Source organism: Saccopteryx bilineata, chromosome 3, assembly GCF_036850765.1.
Source record: "Saccopteryx bilineata isolate mSacBil1 chromosome 3, mSacBil1_pri_phased_curated, whole genome shotgun sequence".
NCBI classification, from domain to species: domain Eukaryota; kingdom Metazoa; phylum Chordata; class Mammalia; order Chiroptera; family Emballonuridae; genus Saccopteryx; species Saccopteryx bilineata.
The window spans coordinates 23,257,567-23,273,119 of NC_089492.1; the positions used below are offsets into that span (position 1 = coordinate 23,257,567).

The 15,553-nt window shown below is 34.2% G+C and overlaps 1 protein-coding gene across 3 annotated transcripts in view; it reads left to right on the forward strand.

The window, feature by feature from the left end:
- CSMD3 (CUB and Sushi multiple domains 3) overlaps positions 1-15,553 on the forward strand; it is a 1,246,722-nt gene that overhangs the window by 920,069 nt on the left and 311,100 nt on the right. For all 3 annotated transcript variants that reach the window (XM_066265798.1, XM_066265799.1, XM_066265800.1), the window contains 2 exons: positions 197-323; positions 2,825-3,027. In XM_066265798.1, coding sequence (XP_066121895.1) covers positions 197-323; positions 2,825-3,027 — 330 coding nt within the window. The remainder of the gene's footprint in view (positions 1-196; positions 324-2,824; positions 3,028-15,553) is intronic.

Consider the following 15,553-nt stretch of genomic DNA (forward strand, 5'->3'; position numbering starts at 1 on the left):
TTTTCAATTAATACTTTGATCTGAGAAAGTATATACAAATATATACTTTCAAGAAGAGGGGCATCAATTTTCATTTTCCTTCTGGTAAATACACACACACACACACTATTCTATCTATCTGCTTGTGAAGTTTGTAGATTGTTTTTGCAAAGATTGACATTAAATTGTGAGTTAAATTTTTATTTTTTTTTATTAGCTGAATGTGGAGGTCGTTTTAAAGGAGAATCATCAGGAAGAATCTTGTCTCCTGGTTACCCCTTCCCATATGACAATAATCTGCGCTGCATGTGGATGATTGAGGTGGATCCTGGAAACATTGTCAGGTAAATGGATTTCATTTTCTCAAAATTATTAAGAAATCTGGATTTCCTGATGAGCCCCTAAGGACAATATCAATCAACCTTAACATATTTTCAATATTTTTAACCTTGGAACGAAAAAACTTGTTTTTCATTTGTTAAACATATGAAAAAAAAGTATTAATAAGCATGATTTATTGATTTTGGGGTCACAGTGGCTGCTTATATAAACCCTTAGAGAGAATCTTTTCATATTTATAAGAGGGTAAGAAATTTTTCTGTTTCTTGGGCACTCATTTAATTCTTCTTGATGACTCGAGATGCTGAGTCCACCATTTTGATACATATGTGAAGTTGTCTAGGTAACTATCAAATATTTAGCCTCACAAACATTTAGAAAAAAATAAGACTAGAGGAAAGACTCAGTAACTACTCCAGGCCTTCCATGACTTTAGGCATTTTTCTGGCATATTTCTGGAGCATCTGTTCTCTGCTCTTTTACTCAGATTTGATTTTTCCTTTCCTGCTGTATGTAGTTAGGTGGCTACATACACATCACTGCCCTTTAGATGGGAGCAAAACCATTGCCTTCTAAATCAACAACAATCAGATCTTCACGCTAGCACATGCTCTCAGTCTTAGGTTAAATATGAGGGTTATGGCTGGGAATGGATAAATAAATGACCAAATTGTCCTTGACATATGAGCTAATGTGTTATTGCTCACAAAACAATGACTTTAACCTTAGAGATTGATTCTTTATATAAACAGAACTTCAGACAGGCTTCTGAGTGGTTATAGAAATGAAGTATTGCCAGTCAAAAAACAGGCTGAAAGGTATACTGAACTCATTCTTGGATGTAAACTGGTATGTTGTTTGATATGAACTGGTATATTATATTTTCAAGAAAGTTTACAGAACTCAAAACGGACTATACTAGATCAACCCTCACCATATTTTATTTAGTATAGATATATTTTTTGCATTGTTTTGTTTAAATATTAGAATTAGAAAACCTAAAAATATTTATTTCAACAAAATTCTGAATTTTTTAAAAAATTAAAGAACACTATTGATATTAAATTGCAACTCATTTAAAGTTGTGACAATTCACATATCAAACATAACATGATATATACATATATGTAGAAAGAGTTGAAGTACTGGTATAATTGGATTTATAATTTTTGACACTAGCTACAATAAATATGTTACTAATTCTGTCTAGATTAGTTATAAAGAAGAATACATTTAATATAAAACAATTTGATTTTTATTCACTTATTGGAGGATGGGTAAACAATATTTTTTTCACATTAAAGAAGTTCCCTTTTACTCCTAGATTGCTGGGTAATTATAATGTTGAATTTAAAAAAAAAATTCTGTATATTGAGATGTTCATGTGATTTTCTTTCTTATGTATGTCATTGTTATAACACTGACTGGTTTCTGAATGTGAATTATTCTTGCATTCCTGGCATTAATTTCATTCAATTCTAATAAAACAAACATACTGTATGGCCAGTAGTTGCAGCCATCACAGCCAGGCCTGTACAGGTTCTCACTGAATTCAGGCAGACAGTAAAGAAACTGCGGAGCCAAGAACTGGTGGGCCATTCCTTTAGTCTAGCCTCTTACCCAGCTAGTGAGTAAAAACACACACAGAGCTCCAAACCCACTCATTCAGAACTCACAAGCTACTGACACATCCAGGTTTTCCTAGAATCAAAGGCCCCCACCAGCTCAGTCACCTCTGGTTCCCCATCTGCCAGCGTGATTTCTTACTCTGCGAAACTGCCTTCTCTCTTCTTCCCTGCCATCTTGGCTTCTTCTCCTTCTCCTTCTTAAAACTTTTTGGCCTGAAACTCTCCTCCACCACACATTAGCATAACAATGGCCCTTCCCAAGCTGGAAAATAATTAGCGGTTTTACCTGGCAGCACCATTCGCCTGGGCAGCAGCCATTTTTAACAAGAAAAGTGAGCAAACTTAGAAAATACAGATTTTACAAACTCATTTGCCCTACACACACCTACACACACTAACCTTAAACATTGGTAACTATGTACTTGACAGTCAGAAAACTTTAGTTCAATTAATGACTCTGCCACCCTTTGGGGCACATATATAAAATTGAAATAAATGTTATTCCTGCCTTTAGAGGGTTATTATACCAAGTACACAGAAAAAACAATGTAATGCATTTTGGACACTGCCTGGCATGTACCAGATCCTCCATAAATGTTACCTTCTATTGCCAAAGTTGAAATTAATAAATATCATAAATAATGTATTCCTAAAATTTGGGTAATTTGCAAAGATGATATAGTAGTACATTTAATCATATTTTAAAGAAGTAAATTATACTGTTCAAGAAAAATTTTTTAAGGTAATATATCCTGCTTACATTTTTATCTGATAGAATAAAACATAACAAATCATGGCCATAATGCATATTTGTTATATTCTTTATTTAAAACTGAATTTTTGCTTAAAATAATCACAGATATATTTTTCGCCCACAGCCTCCAGTTTCTTGCTTTTGATACAGAAGCATCACATGATATACTCCGAGTTTGGGATGGTCCCCCAGAAAATGAGATGCTTTTAAAGGAAATTAGTGGATCTCTTATTCCTGAAGGAATTCATAGCACCCTCAATATAGTAACCATCCAGTTTGACACAGATTTTTATATCAGCAAATCTGGATTTGCAATTCAGTTTTCAAGTGAGTTACTATTTTATTTTTTAACTGCAAAATAGCAATGCTAGTCAAATAGTTCTGTTAATTTTACTGCTCAAAACTTTAATGATTTTCAATATTTGTGTCTAATCTTCCTATTAATCTGCAGGTAAGGTAAAATACATTTGCAAAAAAAAGTGCACTTAACTTTGAATTAATAAATTAATCATTGATACTGTCTCTCCAATTGTCAAATGAATTTTCTAAAAAAAAATATTTGGTGTTATGGTTCAGCAAATGAAATAATTACATGAGAAAGCTTGCATTTTGGATTTACCATAAAGCTGTATATTTCAAAATGTGAATTCTTTGTAGGTACAGAAGAAAATGAATACTCACCATTACAACAACAACAAAAAAAAGCAACTCTACATTTTTATAAATTTTATTTTTCTTCTGTTAAAAATCTTAATTTGACAAAGTATTTTAGATTTACTTTTAAATTAAAGGTTGCCCATGGTCGTGAAATGCCATACATTAGTAGTAATTACCACTATTCACCACTTTTTTTCCACAGGACACTGATATGCAACTAATATATGTTTTTCTCCAAAAGAAATTCTGTGTTTATGGTTGGAGAAAATCAAATGAAATCTTAAAATCTATAATTGCTATATTTTACTTCTATTAACAACATTCATTGTCACTTTAAGAAAATTATCTAATAGATTTTCTAATTGTATAGTGTTTAAAATTTATTAACAGAAACTTTTCAAAATTTTCAACATCATCTATAAAAAGAGTACAAACCAGTACTTTTCAAATAGGCCTGAATTCAAGTCCTACCTCCTTACTCATTGCTAACGTTGGGCACCTGGCTTCATCACCTAGGCTGAGTTTTCTAATTCACATAGGAATAATAATGCTCATCTCAATAATAAGTTACTAAGATGTAACATGGTCACGCGTACAATACTCGGTATTGGGTAAATAGTTGGTACCCAGTGAACTATTATCATTATATGAATAAATGTATAATTTAAATCCTTTGAAAAAAAATGGAAAAAGCATAAAGGACATTTGAAATTTGACTCTCCACAAAACAGATTGTTTTAGAAAAACAACTAGTTAAAAAATCGGCAGACATTTTGTTTGTGGAGTACAATTGCTTAATATAATTAACTAACAGAAATGAATTGTTTTGTGTTATGTAAACCAAGGTTCTGTGAGAAGTGTAAGTCAAGGAAGAAGAGTCAATATCTGTAACTTTGCACTTGAAGTACTTATATCTTTTCAAAAAATGGTATGAAAAATTAGAAAAATATTGTGCAAATGGTGAATATAACTATTTTCTATTCTGGAACACCAAGAAAATATTTTTCATTTTTGTATATTCTGTTTCCTACTGTGCAACTCTTTTTTTGAAGTTAAAAACAATGTCAGACTGCTGTTTAGTTTCACTTTATTCTAATTATAGTTTGGAAACTAACATTTTTTTCCTTTACCTTAAGTTAGTAATGTATAATGTTTTACATTTAAATGGTTATTGTGATTAAATGTATGAAAAAAAATCCACCTCATTAATTAGTGCCTCAGGCTAGTGTTTGTGAATGCCAAGTGCATCTGCTTAAGAGAAACAGGCTATTTCATAAGTTTCTGGGAATTTTAAAGCAGATTTTTGTTTGAAATTAGCAATACATTTTTATAACTATTGTATTTATTAGGAATATTAAAGTTATTGAAACAATATGTAAAATACCAGATCTTTACTAAATCTGCCTTTCATAATATTCTTTTAAGATGCATAAAAATTTGTACTACCGATCTGAGAAACTAAAAACCTACCCTAAAAAATAAAATTACTTTAATGGTTAATATTATTGTAAATAGCATCATTAATGAAAATTAGTCTCTTGGCTGGAGATCAAACATGTTTACACAGTTTTCCAAGGGCCCAGATTTCAAATCTGAAAAATTATTTTAATAAATGAGTTCTTATTTGTAAGTCAAGAACCATATTAAGTGTTTTATATACATGATCTCATTCATTTAATCCTCACAAAAGCCATCTGAAATATGTATGTCACCCCCATTTCCCAAATAAGTATTCTGTGGTTTAGAAAGTGAGTTAATTTGTTCAAGGTTATATGCTAGCAGTGCCTGGAGCTGTGACTCAAATCCGCGTGAGTTTGAAGAGCTCTACACTACATCTGGGGCATAGTAAATGCTTAGTAATTATAATTATTCCGTTGTCATTATTATTGAGATGCATGTATTAATGTGCCGGAGGAAATAGGAAGCTTTTAGTTATATATTATTAGTTACAATGAAGTTCTACAATTTAATTAGTTTTGTTCCTGATTATGCTCCCAAGTAGGAGGTCTCAGGTCACACGTTGAAAACCACGTGATTCAGGCAAGCGAAGCCCTGAGGAGGAACGAAGGGAAGCTGGACCATACACATGCCCATGTAAAAGGGACAGTTGCCCTCTCTGTCCTGTAGGTAGGCAAGCTAATTCTGAAGTGGAACTTGAAATAAGTATTTTTATGTAAAATCATTTAATTTTCAAAGAAAATGACTAAAAGGGACTGTTAGCAAACTAGGCCAGTAAACCACTACTTTATGTCAAATTTGACTTCCACGTCACTTTGCCCCGTTAGTCCCTTCCTTTTTTTTCCTAAGTGAGAAATGGGGAGGCAGAAAGACAGACTCCCGCAGTGTCCAACTGAGATTCACCGGGCAAGCCCCCTAGGAGGCAATCCTCTGCCCATCTGGGACTGTTTCTCCAATGGCAACTGAGCTATTTTAGCGCCTGAGGTGAGGCCATGGAGCCATTCTCAACGCCTGGGGTCAACTTGCTCCAACTGAGCCATGGCCGTGGGAGGAGAAGAGAGAAATAGAAAGAGTGAGAGAAGGGATGGAGGTGGGTGGAGAAGCAAATGGTTGCTTCTCCTGTGAGCCCTGGATGGAATCCAATCCGGGACTTCCACACGCCTGGCTGACGCGCCAACACTGAGCCAACCAGCCAGGGCCACTTTAGTCCCTTCTCAGGCACCAGCTGTGATTTTTTTCAGAGTTCCTTTGTTTCCCTAAATGTTTATAACGATTACTTTTGGGATGATCATAGAGTTTATTTGAATAGTCTAAGATAATGTTGAGAGTAAAAGTAGAAACTATTAAACTATATGTCAAGCTGGACAACAAGCATAAAGCAGGACCATTGTGGCCAGATCAGAATGTGTCATTTTTGTTGTCAGGCTTTTATTCTATCCGCACTCTCCCCACCATCACAATGTACATTCCTGTTTTGAGGAAATAACGGTGGTTTATTGAGTGACACATAATAAATTACAAAAAAGGTAAGAGCCAGGCAATAGAAGCAGATCAGTCTCAAACAACAAAATGCAACCAATGAAAGATATTTCACTGAACTTGGTGTAAAATGAATTCACCTTAAATGTAGGTCACATACCAATTTGGTAATCATCATCAAGCCACTAGCAGCAGCCTCATGCCTTGTATTTCATGATTTATTCATTCTTTGTACAGTTTCTTGGTGTCATAGTCTGCGAAGCTCTTTTGCTTAATCAGAGCTACTTAAGTCTGACATTGCACCTCATGCTGTCCTATGCACTGTCCTTGGTTCTCAGCAGTAGCCTCTATATCCCCTGCTTAAACTGTAATCTGCTTGTCTCACTTTAGTTTTGCAGGGAGGACATCTTGAGTATCATGCTGTCATTTGCCCACAGAATAGTTGATTTTGACAGAGCATTTTCTATACTCTTCAGTCTTTGACCTCTCTGTTAAGAATCTGCCCCTGCTGGGTAATTCAAAATACCAAAATCCAAAGCTTAGGCTGTTTAAAATTCTCAATAAAAAAAAAAATTAAAAAATGGATCCCTTATCCCTGAGAGGTTGATGTCATTCAGCCTCAATGGACAGCATCGGGCCCCTGCCTGTATCCCCATCCTCATTACTACTGTCTGCATTGCTATAGAAATCGACTAGCCACTTGCTTCGTTATCGCTCCCATCAGACGTTTTCCCACATATCCACCTGCCTGATGTTTTAAGAATACAAGCCAGTCATCACTCCTCTGTTGAAAATTCTTTAATAGCCGCACAGTCACAACTTCCAAATTTGGGGATTGCATTTAAAGCCCTCACAATTTGCATCAGGATTACCAGCCAGTTTCACCCTTACTTCTCGTTTGCATACATCCCATCAGTAACACCAGGACAGCATCCTTTCACATTTCTGTTTCTTTTGCAAACACCCTTCCATATTCCTGGAACACTTAGGTCCACATTCAAAATTCCATAAATTCTTAATCATTTCCAAGGCCCAGGTCAAATGATAGTTCTAATACCAATGAACCCCTAATTAGTCCCTTCCGTCTCTGTACTGCTCTGGCATTGTGAGCATATTATTTTAGAATGGCCATATGTCCCAATTTGCCCTGCTCAGTCCTGTCTTATTTATGCCTGTTGTCCTGGCATCCTGAATGGTTTGGCACTTGGCCTGTATTTTTTATTTCCTAAAAATATATATATAATTCTTAAAGGTTCTGTCAAAATATCCAAAGTGTATTTATTAGCTTCTCTGCTTTGTATTTGGTCTCATCTACTAGTGTGTGAGAGCTTGTTCCAGTGCTCAGAGTAATTAAATACAGAGTAATTAAGTGTGAAAGACAAAAACGGATAACTTATCTCTGTTACCCAATATTTTCCAGACGCAAGGCTATTCACACTTCCCTTGCGAGGACGGATACAAGGCACTTGTAGATACAAAGAAACCTCAGATTTGAGCCCCAAACTTATTCTGATCTTGGATGGTAGTGGGAGAAGCGCTTGATGCTCTTGCCCTGCCAGCCGTTTAATATAAGAGCAAGTTATTTCGTAGTCTGCTGTTGTTTGAAAGCTACATAAAGCTGTCAGGCTGTGAACTGGCAGAATTAGTGGGAGTTATGCACAGAATAAGAGTCTCAGTAGATGTGCAAGGGGCTATAGAACAGTGGTTTTAAACCTTTTTCATCCCACGGCATATAAACTAATTACTAAAATTCCGCAGCACATCAAGAAATACAATTTTTGCTGATCTGACAAACTAAATAGGTATAGTTTTGATTCATTCATATTGGACAACTATTGTTGTGTTGACTGTTGTCATTTTTTAATTTAACAATCTTGGGAAAGGAGGTCAGTGCTTCTGACTGAATAGTTAGGTATTGTATGTTTTAAAAATTCTTTTAGTGTACCAGTTTTCCTCTTGAGGCATGCTGGTTGAAAGTCGCTGCTATAAAATATAGTCTGAATGCTCTTGGTTTAAGGGTATTTGTTATTTATTTTATGGGATAAAACCACAACTATTGATTTTATAGTAGAAATATTTTAAATAGTATTTTAAAACAGATGTTTATTGCAGCAGTGAGATTTTTTAAAGTACAAATTCATTGGAAAAGTATATACTCAATATTTATTTCTTAAGAAAGCTGATTCCACCAAGATGCCCAAAGGAAGGTCAGCTCATCTGAAGGATCTATCAAGAAGATGCTACGCAGAGATCAACACAGACATCAGAAAAACTTATCCTTACATAAATTGAAACTAAACCCCAAAATATAGCAGGAAAGAACCTAGAATAATTATTTTTCATTACTAATTGTAAATCATAGTATTTTAGTACATCCAGAAACATGTTTTTTTAAAAAAGCAGGGAGTACCACATGATTGCATTTCAATAAAACATATTGAAAAAAATGGTAAAAAATGTTTTAGAGGTGCAGTTGTGCAGATTGTTTATTTTTCTGTACAACCAGAAAGAGTATAAGACTGAATTACATGGACTTTATTGTCTTGTATATCATTTCAACATTCTGTAGGCTATGGATGGGGCAAGTTTGTATGCTAACATATAAAACCTAATAAAGTAGTGATTCGAAGCCATAATAAGGTATTGACTTCATCTTCATCATTTTAAAGTGCCTGATGTATTAAATAAGTCTTGATTATTTTAAAGTAGCTATCTTCTATAACCATATTCTTTTTAGTGAAAATAAAAGTATTTTCTGGTATTGCATTTATCCTAGGCATCATAATATTCTTTATAGAAATAAGCCTGTTTTTTCTAATAATTAGTTAACCTTATAGGAAAAATGAAATATTTTAATAGAGAATATTATATGTATAATATTAAAACCTGAGATGGGCCCTGACCATTTGGGTCAGTGGTAGAGTGTCAGCCCGGCATGTGGATGTCCTGGATTTGACTCCAGGGCAGGGCACACAGGAGAAGCAACCATCTGCTTCTCTACCGCTCCCCTCTGTCTTCTCTCTCTCTCTCTCTCTCTCTCTCTCTCTCTCTATTTCTCTCATCCCTTCCCACAGCAATGACTCGGTTGGAGCAAGTTGGCCCCATGGCACTGAGGATGGCTCCAATGGCCTCAGCTCAGGAGCTAAAATAGCTCAGTTGCCAAGAAACAGAGCAATGCCCCAGATGGGCATAGCATCATTCAGTAGGGTGCTTGCTGGGTGGATTCCAGTTGGGGCTCATGCAGGAGTGTGTCTCTCTGCCTCCCCAATTCTCACTTACAAAAAATAAAAAAATTAAACTAAGTAAATAAAATGAAAAATAAAATATTAGATGTTGGGACTTTAAATCTAACAATATATTAATATTTTAAGAAGTTGATATTCATTCTTGTGTTGTGGACAAATTGCCTACAAATTTTAAAATAATATTTGGAATAGCTGTTTATATAAACTACATAGTTTTTAGACTTTTAATAATTACATGATACAGATTATGTATAAATTACTTATAACGTCTGTACACTAATCATCAAAGAAAATAACATCTCATTTAAAATAAACATAAGATATGTCCATATATCTTTGTGCACAGATATATAGCATTACCATACTAATGTCATTGACCATGTAAAAACTTGAAGACAAAATGTATGTAAACAGCATGAGTTTTTATTTATATATATTCTAAATTTTATTACTTTATATTCTAAATTACTTTCTGCATATGTATAAAATGTATAAATATGCCAGCTTCCTTTGTAAATTCAAATTAAAACTGCAAAACCACAATATTACCACACACCTGTCAGAATGGTTATCATCAATAAGTCAACAAACAAGTGTTGGTGATGTGGACAAAAGGGAACCCTTGGGCACTAATAATGGGAATACAGATTTGTTCAGTGTTATGGAAAACAGTATGGAAGGTCATCAAACAAACATGAAACTACCCTGTGAGCTAGCAGTTCCACTTCTTGATATACATATATCTGAAGAAACTCAAAACACTAATTTGAAAAAATATGTGCACCCCTATGTTTTATTGCAGCATTATTTAAACCAGTCAAGGTATGGCAGCAACCCAAGTGCCCATCAATAGATGATTGGATAAAAAGTGTGGCACATATATACAGTAGAATATTGCTCAGCCATAAATAAGAATGAAATCTTACCATCTGCAACTAAATGGATGGACCTAGAGGATATTAGGCTAAGTGAAATAGATCAGACAAAGAGAAATACCACATGATTTCACTTATATATGGAATCTAAAGAACAAAATAAATGTACAAACAAGACAAGACTTAAAAGAATTAGGAAGTATCAGTTGGAAGTTACAAAATAGTCACAAGGACATATGAAGTACAGAATGGGAAATATAGTGAATAATATTGTAATAACTATGTATGGTTCCAGGTGGGTATTAGACTTATTGGATGATCACTTTGTCAATTATATAGGTTATCATTATGCTATACAACTAAAACTAATATAAAATAATATTGAAAGCCAAGTGTAAATAAAAAAATAATAAAAAATAAAGGCTGTGTGATACAAATTAAAACAAGACAGTTCATGTAAGGATTAATGAGCTCTTTGATAGAAAGGCACTCTATTAATTTAATCCATTAATAATACAAATTAAAATGTTTGCCAGGTGCTTTTACTCTTATGTTGAAGGCTACTATGTAAATATAAAATTCTGACTGGAGCTATTTTCACTGTTAATAGTAAAGTCATTGCCACAAAATAAAAATTTGTCAGAGAAAGATATTCTGAAATGTAAACATCCATTGTCTATGAAAATATTTAAGTTGAAGTACATACACATTGCTGTTGGGGAAAAAATAATTAATGAATCGTGAACATGGTACAGTATACAGATAATGGATTATGAAATGGTAAACCCAAAACCTATGTAATTTTATTAGTAAATTCAATTAAGCTGGTTGGCTTAGCAGTAGAGCGTTGGCCCAACATGTGGAAGTCCCGGGTTTGATTCCCAGTCAGGGCACACAGGAGAAGTGACCATCTGCTTCTACATCCCCCCCCCTTGATTCTTTCTCTCTCTCTCTTCCTCTCTCTCTCTCTCTCTCTCTCTCTCTCTCTCTCTCTCTCTCTCCCCTACTCTCCCGTAGCCATAGCTTGATTAGAGCAAGTTGGCTCCGGGTACTGAGGATGGCTCCATGGCCTACCTCAGGTGTTGAAATAACTTGGCTGCCAAGCAACGGAGTAGCGGCCCCAGATAAGTCAAGCATCGATCTGTAAGGGGTTTGCTGGGTGGATCCCATTTGGGGTGCATGCAGGAATCTGTCTCTCTGCCTCTCTGCCTCTTAATAAGAATAAAATAAAATAAAATGTATAAAAATACTATTCAGAAAAGAGTAAAAAGGCATTAAATATGGCTAAGAAACAAATATAAAAATGTGATGTACTACAAGTGATTATTTTGTTTCCATTATTTTTATTGCTTAAATAATTCATATAAGGAATTTTTTGTGTGTGTGCACAGGTATTGGCGTGTTTTTAGAAATTATTTTACTTTTGTTTATTTATTTTTAGAAATTATTTTACTTTTAAAATTGCTTTTGTATAGATAACTATTTTGAATGTTCATCAATGTAATATTATCAATTTTCTTAGTAATTACATAATTTAATTGCATAATTTATATTATCTTAGCTTTCTGTTTCATTCACAAAATTTTTCAGTTTGAATGGCAAAAACTCACCTGATCATAATACCTATTTTATTATATTAAAGCCATATACAAATCTGCTATTCCTCTTAAATTGAGATTGTATTTCTAAGAAGGTCAAGAATGTTATCCTCTTGATATTTGTATTCCAGAATTTCGTTCTGTACCTGATACTTACTACTTCGTAAATGTTAAATGAATCTGATTGGATAAAAAAATTAAGACTATAAAATTAAAAGCTCACTGATGCTGCCTGTCAGAAATAATGTAAAAGCATTTTATATGGTTTCTCATTTATTTTGCTCAATACTTCTGGTGATTTCCAGGTATTCTTTTATAATATTGAAATATGAAATCGATTTTCTGTACAGATAATTTTGACAGTCTTCAACCTAACTTAACTTGCCTACAATTCACAAAAGTTGTATCAGTAATTTACCACCACTTGTGCTGACTAATTGGAGCATTATAATCAATGAAGGTAACAAGGTGTTTTCTCTTATTAAAAAACATCTCCAATATCAAGCATTATACCTAGCTCAATGAGTATACAACAATTTTCTGGTGAAATAAATATATATAAAAAAAGATTTTTATCTTATACTAAATCAGTCGGGTAAAAAATTACTCGACCAATTATATAGATGAGAGAGCTCAATCTCAGATAATTTATACAATTTCCCTTTCTTACTACAGTAGAGACTAAAATCTAGTCTCTCCTGATTCTGATAATGTAAGGTCATTGGCCGCCACCATTGTGGTGGTGCAGGTTCTCATTGGATTAGATGGTAAAGAAACAGTGGAGTCAATATATGGTTGGGCATTCCGTTTATTAAAGTCTTGTACTGGTAGACAAGCAAACAGGGAGGGAAGATGGCTACCATCTCATTCAGAGCTCCTAAAGCCCTGAAGCATTCTCCGGTTCCACAACCTGGAGAATCTTCTCTGGTTCCTCCTAGAAACAAAGGCCTCCACCAGCCTCAGTGGAGCTTCTGAAGTCCCTGAGCTCCCGTTCCACCTCAGCACTCCTTATTCTCTTCTCTGCAAACCTGGATTCTTTCTGTCTCTTCTTCTTCTCTGTAAAACAGGCTGGGGGCAATCAAAATCCCTCCCCCAGAAAACATTAGCAAAACAATGGCGCCTACTAAGCAGAAATGCAATCTACAATTTGCAATCAGCTGCCCTGCCTGAGGGCAAGCACACATGTGGCTGCTTAGTGCCATTTTGTAAAAATAAAAGTGAGCAAATTCAAAAAATACAAATTTTACAAACTCATTTACCCAACAGATAACATTACTTATTCAACAGTATAAAATTCTAGATTTTTCTTCTTTTAAAAAGCTCTTCAGATAAAAAGTTTATTATACCAGAATCAAGTTTCTGAACAGGAAGGATCCATGAAAGTTTAATGAGTGATTTTAGTGTATTTATTCTTTGTTATACAAAGCAATGCAGTAATAAAACTGTAATGTTAATTTGCCTAGGATCACCAAGATGGTAATTTAGGCATTATCTCTGAATAATAGTTCAAACTATCATTTGGTAGTTAGTTGAAACCTAGACCATGCACTAGTTAGGATTACTTAACCTCTATTAGATAAAATGCATATTTCCAATTAAATTTCACTCTAAACCAGATGAAAAGAAATAAAAAATGAGAAGTTAGAAGTATATTTACACAATCAATGAGTTTTGACAATGGTGTGAACTAGTCATATTTTGTACAGCCTTAGTACTATTTTGTTCTGAAAACATCCTCTGATTATCTAGATATATTAAAGCAAATTAAAATATAATATTAATGTTGTTACCACACAGTTGTAATAAATGTTTCCCAGTACTCAAAAAAATATTGACTCATAAGTAAGTCTTCATCATGAACTGAAATGATAAAGTATACTTTTGTTCATCCAGTTATTCATTTCACAAATATTTATTTAATGAGCTATTTTTAACGATTGTGTGAAATTCTTTATTTTATTAAATATTAGGACAATTTAAAGGACAAAGCTTAATTTGATAACATCACCATACATTACTTAGTAAGTGTAATTAACTTTTTCAGTGAATTTAGATCATTGGTGAAGATTGAGGGCAATGTAAAATAATATTTAGGAAACATTAATATAAGCTTTCTTAAGTATAAAATCTTTTCTAATTATACTAAGAGGTATATTGTATATAATTAACATAAGAATATCATGTCTCATAAAATTGTTCCTAGTATATACAGTAAGTAGTTATGAAATTGTATTATATCTGCTTGCCTTTTTATTTTTTATTTTTTAAATGCATTCTGGGTTGTGAGAATTGTTTTCTTTTTATTGATTTAAATTTATTGTGTTTACATAGATTTAAGTGTCCCACCAAATACATCCATCCCACCACTGTGTTCCCCTCAACATCCCCCTTGCCTCCCTCACCTTCAACGACCCCCCTCCCTCCAAGATTTGCTTTTTTTGTTCTCTATAATGCTGTTATGTGTATATAATTTCACCAATCTCTTCTCCTTCTTTGATGAGAGAAAAATTGTTTTTAAAATGCTTGGATACAAGCTGTTTTTGGTAGAATAAAAAGAGTTCTGTTTGAAAACAAAAATTTGTCATTAAAAATTTATTTTAGCCTGACTAGGCAGTGGCACAGTGGATAGAACGTTGGACTGGGACGTGGAGGACCCAGGTTCAAGACTTTAAGGTCACCAGCTTGAGCACAGGCTCATCTGGTTTGAGCAAGGCTCACCAGCTTGGGACCAAGGTCGCTGGCTCGAGCAAGGGGTCACTTGGTCTGCTGTAGCCTGTTACGCTCGCCGGGTAAAACAAACGCTGGAGACGTTTGGAGAGTTCAAACAAAGCTTTATGGCCAAGAAAATGCAAACCTGCGCAGGGGTGAGCTCAGGTGGCAGTCACCAGAGTCACACTGAGCGCCTACAGTCTAGGGGTTTTTATAGCGTAGCAAGCAAGCGGTCCATACAGAAGCAAATTTAGCGTTTAGCAATTGGCTCTTTCAAATAAAATTATAGTCACGTGCCTTAACAACTAGGAGTTCAAACAGGTTACACAGTGGAAAATCCCAAATTTAAACTCAAAAGAAAAACATGTTTTTCTATCTTCCAGGATGTGGTTGCATCAGCCATCCTGGAGGCCTAACGGCTTCCTTATCTCAAGGACACAGCTGTCCAGGGGATGGGTTGTTTTTACTAGACTAGTTCCTTCAAGGTTACTTCCAAAACCCATTAATATATTTTATGACCTTTATTTGAATGTCACATAGCCCCCCCCCCCATCAAGGCACATATGAGAAATCAATCAATGAACTAAGGAGCTACAACAAAAAATTGATGTTTCTCATTTCTCTCCCTTCCTGTCTGTCCCTATCTGTCCCTTTCTCTGATTCTCTCTGTCTCTGCCACAAAAAAAAGAAAAAATATTTTAAACTTGTGATAACTAGATAAAAAAACTAATTTTGTTAGAAATAAATGTTACCATACTAGGTATAATCAATGGCATAAAACTAAACTAAAATTATAAGATTATATCAATGTTGATGTTTAGTTTATTTCTAA